General features: G+C 61.8%; 1 protein-coding gene across 1 annotated transcript in view; it reads left to right on the top strand.

The window, feature by feature from the left end:
• Positions 1-5,973, top strand: part of LOC120592594 (pecanex-like protein 2) — a 12,551-nt gene extending 6,578 nt beyond the window's left edge. The window contains exons 3-6 of the mRNA XM_039850337.1: positions 342-454; positions 4,019-4,163; positions 4,652-4,882; positions 5,523-5,973. Coding sequence (XP_039706271.1) covers positions 342-454; positions 4,019-4,163; positions 4,652-4,882; positions 5,523-5,921 — 888 coding nt within the window. The 3' untranslated portion in view covers positions 5,922-5,973. The remainder of the gene's footprint in view (positions 1-341; positions 455-4,018; positions 4,164-4,651; positions 4,883-5,522) is intronic.
• The last annotated feature ends 663 nt before the right edge of the window (positions 5,974-6,636 follow it).

Here is a 6,636-nt window from a genome sequence, read left to right as displayed (position 1 = left end):
CGGTGGCATTGGGGGACAGTGTGACGGTGGCATTGGGGGACAGTACAAAGTGGCATTTAGTTGCCTATAAGCTCCGACCATCTGCGTGACCCGAAGCGCCATATTCAGAACCCCAGAGAATTAGGTCAGCTTGGCCTCTTTCTCTCCTGGAGCGGCCTCCTCATTCCGCTCTTCCCCATGTGCCACCACGAGCAGAGAGGTCCCTCGCCTGGGTCCTTTCAGCAGGGACCCGTCGACCTCCGTGGCTGACTTATAAAGCACCCGCAACTCTGCACTTGCGACGCCGGGTGGGGGCCTGCTGGCTCCTGTGCGACCTCGAACTAACGGCCTTGCTCTTGCAGCCTCCCAAGAGCCTGGACTGTGACGAGGACTCTCCTCTGGTGACCCTGTCCTTCGCCCTGTGTACCCTCGGGAGGCGGGCTCTGGGGACAGCCGCTCACGGCATGGCGCTCAGGTACTGGGGAGACGGTTGGCACCCGCCTGCATTTTTTTTTTTTTTGACAGATTGTTCTCATTTTCTTTACTTGAAATTCGGATGGCTGCTACTTCTTCCGAATTGTCCTGTCCATGATAAATCACGCTAGGCCCGTGGGAAGATGTTTTCCATCACTGTCAAGGACAAGATCTGAAAGTGGTGCTGACGTGGGCAGCCAGAAGCCGGGAGTTCTGCCCTCGTGTGTCCCCAGAGTCCCTGCAGATATGATGGGAAGATTAGGGGAAGGTGTGCACGTGAGGGCCTGGAAAAATTCACGCTCGTTTTTCTCGCGTCTGTGCTCTGGTCTAAGCCCCGCTCTGCCTGCCTCGGTGGGGGCCTGATCGACGGGACGCCCCTTCTCCTGCCTTTTCAATCTCTTTCTACTAGATCTTTTTGTCCTTTTAAAGAACAAAATCAAGCTCTCCCCTAGCTCTCCTCCCCGCCGCCCGCTCTGTCCCGCAGGTCTTGTATTCGCAAAGCGCTCTTGACCTTTCAAGCCCAAACGCTCGCTCGGAGCCCCCACGGCCTCGCTGCCGGTTCGCCTTCTGCTCCTGGCACTCTGGAGAAGTGCCTTTATGAACGTCATCAGTCACCTTGTCATCATCCGAAGCGGTGGCAGGTTCCCAGATGTCTCCTGGAGAACTTTAATAAGTCTCCCGAGGCCCGGGCCTACCCCGGTCGGAGCCACCGTGGGCGGACTGCGGGCCGGGAGTTTTCATGGCTCGCCAGGCGGTTTCCACGAGCGGCCCCGGATGTGTGTTCCCCAATATCCTGATGATATTCTTCCCTTAAACCTACTAATTAATGGATCACCCTAACAGAGCTCTTCACGCCGAACCCCCTTAAACTCGTGAGGCGCACTCTGCGTGGTCGCGGCGTGTCATCCTTTCCATACGATGATGGATTCCATTTGGTTCTATTTTATTTCGTTTAGTTAATATGTCCACGTTCAAGGTAGGAGTGGCTCCTGGCATGGGAATGTGCGCGCGCACGTGTGTGAGAGTATCGTGTGCATGTGTGTGCCTGCATGTGTGCGTGCACTGTGTGGGTGTGTGTATGTATGTGCACTGTGTGTGCATGTGTGTGCACATGGGAGTGTACATGTGTGTACTTGCACTTGTGTGAGTGTGTGTGCACACTGTGTCCTCGTATAACTTCACAAGCAGGTGTATGCCTTTAGGTGTACTTATGAGACCCAGCGAGTTACTCTCACATATTAAGCGTCAAAGAGCAGTGGACGATTTGAACACCAACTCCCAGGGGAGTCGTACACAGCAGCCCAGCATAACGCACACGCTCTGCTCTACTGATGGAGGTATAGGGGAAATATTTTGAACTTATGACAGGGACACAGCTCCAATGAATAATCCTTAAGAAATAAAATCACGTGCATACAGAACTAGGGACGATGAGTAAACTGAGATCATCTTAAATGATGAGAGAGTATGAGGTAGCGGCCACTGTCACAGGAGAGGCACCGGGCCAGGGGCACCAGGCCAGCAGGACAGGGTGAGGGGCCACCGGGCATGGGCCACCGTGAGCTCCGGGGGCCGTGACGCAGAACCAGCAGGTGCCTTTGGCTGCTCGAGGTACAGCCCTGCACAGGATCCACCAATGAGGCAAGCTCAGGCGTGAGGAGGAGCTGGCGGGCGCCGTGGGGTAGCGGAGCCTCCCCAGGGACCTGTCCCCACGACCAAGGTGATCCGAGGGATTGCGCAGGGCGGACGGGACTGGCGGAGCGGGACTCTGTGACGCGGTGTGACGCGGTGTGCAAACCGCCTCTCTGCGCTTCGCTGTTTCCTGCCTGCAAATCACACCTGGCTGTTGGCGTGTTCAGAAGCCCCCGTTCGTGGCCACGTGCTGCCACAGAAGACGCTTTGCACGCTGATCTGCACACAGGGCGTACGGACCTGTGAGGAAGTGATCGAAATGAGGGTCACCATTCTGAGGAGCCCGGAGCGAGTCCTACAAAACTCTCCCGCATCGACGTGTCTCCCTCTGACTCCTAAGGTCCATCAAGTCTGGGCCCGAGGTGACGGCCCCATTGTCCGTCCTTTGAACCCGCATCCCCAGGCGTGCTCTTGTTTTCTGAAGGACCAGGGCTTCTTGACAGTGCACTCGGGACACTGGGGCCGCCTGGCTCCTGGTCGTGGGGGGGCTGTCCTGGGCATGGTAGCGGCACCCGCCTGGCTTCTCCCACTGGAAGCCAGTAGGACACCCCTTCATTTGTGACACTCAAAAATGTCTCCGGGCATTGCCAGATGTCCCTTGGGAGGCAAAGTTGCCACGAGCTGAGAACCAGTGAGAGAGGGTGCCGGTGATAACTGGGCCGAGCTGGTCAGGGATTGTGAACAGCAGTCGGGCCTAGAGGGTGTGAGCAACCCCAGCTCTGGATGGAACAGAGTGTGTGCACCCCTAGCCCTCCCCCGACCCCCGTGAATAAAGAAGATGAGATACGAGAGGACAAGCAGCTTTGCTTCAGCCAGCGAACCCCAATCTGTCTTTGTCACAAACGGCGATGGTCGAGGATGCTGAATGTGCTGGACCGTTAAAGTGTAAGCCTCAGACAAACCCCGGGCCACAGCATGGTCAGTGGCCAGCTCTGCGGGTGACAGCCAGAAAGTGGCCCTTCCCGGGAGGCCGGGAACTGCTGTGCTTAGGTGCCGATCTCATCTGCACCCTTCAGCAGCGGTTACGTCAGCATCGGCTTCCGGCTGAGTTTAGCGCGAAGCTGGATCGGGAACCAGGAAGACAAAGTAGGAGTCGCTACAGTCGGGGATCCCTAGGACCCTGCTTTATGGTCTCAGTGTCTGCTGGGGGTGAAGTCATGCTGAGGCAGAAGCGGGACATCTTTTCCGGCACAGCAATGAACACGCATGCACACGCATGCACACATACACATACACACGGCTTCTTCGCCCAATGATGCTCAGACTCGCGGGAAACTGACTCAAGAAGGAAAAGCCTAGAAGCGTGGAAACCTGGGCGCCCCTGGGAAACCCTGTCTCTCCTGCTGCTTCTGCTCGCCGTTAGAGGAGGCGGACATGTTCTCTGGGGATCTAAGCGATCGATTTGCCGTTCCCGGTGCCTTCGTTTCTCTGGCCGTGTTGTAGAATCCAGGTTTTACGATGATTCACGCAGCCCAAAAATGATATCTAGAAACACGAAGAACAAAGCGCCCAGGATGTAACCCACGGTTAGCCCGTCACCTCCTGACAAGCGGGGTGTGGGTGGCACTACCACAGCAGGTCACTGTACGTGGCAGGCCGGTGCCGACCACGACCTCCACTGTCTCACTGAGCTACCAAGTTCGTCGGTGGCTCCTAAAATTACTGACGACTGTGACCCCATTTGTCGTGAGGCTGCGATGCGGGCTCTGGTCAGGGGTCCCGTGGGCGAGTCCAGGACCCTCCCTTCTGCTGCGTCAGTGTAAAGACACCAAGGTCACTTGGGACGTGACAGGTGGGAGACTCGGGCTCGAAGCGACGGGATTCGGACGCCGTTTGTCCGCTGAGGAGAACAGTAACGGGCTCTGTTTTTCAGCCTGGACTCGTTCCTGTACGGTCTCCACGCCCTCTTCAAAGGCGACTTCAGGATGACCGCTCAGGATGAGTGGGTGTTCGCCGACATGGACCTGCTGCACAAAGTCGTCGCCCCGGCCATCAGGATGTCCCTGAAGCTTCACCAGGTGACGATCCGTTTTTGTAAAAAAGAGTATGCGCCTAAAACGTTAAGAAAGAAAATAAGCTTTCAAAAATGGGGCCGCCTTTCTCGGCAGGATGTTCACGAGCGGGCTGGTTACTTAGGAAGCCACGTGTTGAGGCCATGCGGCTACTCCCGACACGGCCAGTGGCACTCTGCCCCCCAGAGCTTCTAGGAGGCGGTGACATTCTCAGATGGACCTGGCCAGAGAAAATGACAGATCAGAGGTGCCCCTAACTGTACAGAAAAGTCAGGGGAACCCAGCCACGAAGCTCTTTCCCGAGGCTCACCCGGCAACGGGCAATGGGGCGGGGGCGTCCTCCGTCCAGTCCAGGGTTCAGAGGGGCGGCAGTGGCGAGTGAGACGTGGGAGTGGACCTTGCCTGCGGGTCACTGGCGGGTGGCCATCGCGCACCCGGCGGAGCATCAGCTTCCTGGTCCCCAGTGAGCCCACCGCCGGGCCTCTTTCCCCCAGGCCCAGTTCACGTGCCCTGATGAGTTCGAGGACCCAGTGGTCCTGTACGAGGCCATCCAGTCCTTTGAGAAGAAAGTCGTCATCTGCCACGAGGGCGACCCGGCCTGGAGGGGCGCGGTGCTGTCCAACAGGGAGGAGCTGCTGACGCTGCGCCACGTGGTGGACGAGGGCGCGGCGGAGTACAAGGTCATCATGCTCCACAGAAGCTTCCTGAGCTTCAAGGTGATCAAGGTACGGTGGCCGCGGCCGCAGGCGGGCAGGCGTCTCCCGTTGGGGGAGGCGAGGGGAGACATGGAGCCGTGGGTGGCGCCGACGCCGCCTCTGTGCCGGCTCGAGTGTCCAGGCCCGGTCTCGGAGGGCGCTGGGCCACGTCCCTCCGCGGAGCCCACCTGCCGCCCGCGCTTCTCCGGGGCGTCCTGGGAGACGCACGGGCCCTGCCGGTGGGGCCGGCTCTCGCTTGGTTTCAAGGACGTCTAATTCTCTGCGACTCCAGACCTTTCTCTAGCGGCCTCTCCCGCGACCCGAGGACCTCCCTCCCAGCGGCCCCTCCATAAACGCTAGGCCTTCCCACCGCCCTCCGTTTGCCCGCGCACGTGGCGCCGTGTCCTTCAGTGGGACGGCCACGCCGTTGGCTGCAGAGGGGGCTGCAGGCCGAAGCGCCGCGGTCACAGATGCCCAGGCCCCGCGCGCGCCCCGCAGGCGGACCGCACAGGCCAGATGCCCAGGCCCCGCAGGCTCCCCGCGCGCGCCCCGCAGGCGGACCGCACAGGCCAGATGCCCAGGCCCCGCAGGCTCCCCGTGCGCGCGCGCCCCGCAGGTGCCCCGCAGGCACCGAGCCACCTGCTCACCCCGCCCCGCCCCGCCTGCGCAGGTCAACAGGGAGTGCGTGCGGGGCCTGTGGGCGGGGCAGCAGCAGGAGCTCGTGTTCCTCCGCAACCGCAACCCCGAGCGCGGCAGCATCCAGAACAGCACGCAGGTGCTGCGCAACCTGATCGGCTCCTCGTGCGACCAGCCGCTGGGCTACCCCATGTACGTCTCCCCGCTGACCACGTCCTACCTGGGCTCCCACGGCCAGCTGCAGGGCGTCTGGGCTGGGCCCGTCACCGTGGACGGCATCAGGAGCTGGTTCCGAACCAAGTGGCTGAGGTGGGTCCGGCACGCCGGCCCTGGTCCGCGGGGTGGAGGACGTGGGGGGCCCGGGGTGCGGGAAGGAGGTCGCGGGGCGCCCGGTGCCTCTGGTCAGGGTCCCCGTCGCTGCCGTCTCACATGACTAAAGCTGCTGTCCCCGGGAGCCATGGAGGGGACCGCTGTCCCCACGGGCAGCTCCGGGGGGCGCATCCGTGTGCGGCTTCGCGTGGAGGGGCGCGTCTCCCTCGACACCTTCGGGCTGGGCTCCTGCCCTGGGCAGAGCCTTAGGGGCTCTGGGTCTGCCGGACCCCGATGTCCCCGCCCGTCACGGGAACCTGGCCGGGACCCCCGCGCGCGCCCCTCACCCCTCACGCCCCACTGGGGTTCTCACGTCTCCAGCCCGCTGGGCTGAATCCCAGAAGATGCGCTTGAACGTGGCCCGGAGCCCACGGTTCTGGCGGGATTCGCGACGGTTTTCACTTACTGGGCCCTGGGGCTCGGGCCCGAAGCCCTGCTCCACCTGCACCCCAGCTGGCTGCCCCCACCCCCCGGTGTGCGGGGCGTCTGTCTCGGGCGCTGGGACCCTCGCCGCCTTCCCCCACAGGATGCGGAAGGGCTGCAGCGCCGGCCAGCCCGCCAGCGGCCCCGAGGACGCGGACGGCGCGCCAGCCCCGGCCGCAGGTGGCAGCAGCGCCCCGAGTGCACAGAGCCGGGAGGGCGGCACAGAGCAGCCCAGGAAAGAGGGCGCCCACCACTGGTCCCCCTGGGAAGGGACGCGCAGGACAGGTGGGTGCCGCGGGGGCCTCGTGCTTACTGATAAAGGCTCCTTTGGTCCCAGTGACCAATCTGGGGGCGGG

This window comes from Pteropus medius, unplaced genomic scaffold, assembly GCF_902729225.1.
Source record: "Pteropus medius unplaced genomic scaffold, Ma_sr-lr_union100, whole genome shotgun sequence".
Taxonomy (NCBI): domain Eukaryota; kingdom Metazoa; phylum Chordata; class Mammalia; order Chiroptera; family Pteropodidae; genus Pteropus; species Pteropus medius.
The sequence above is the reverse complement of the archived record's forward strand: the minus strand, read 5'-3'. Positions and strand labels throughout refer to the sequence as shown.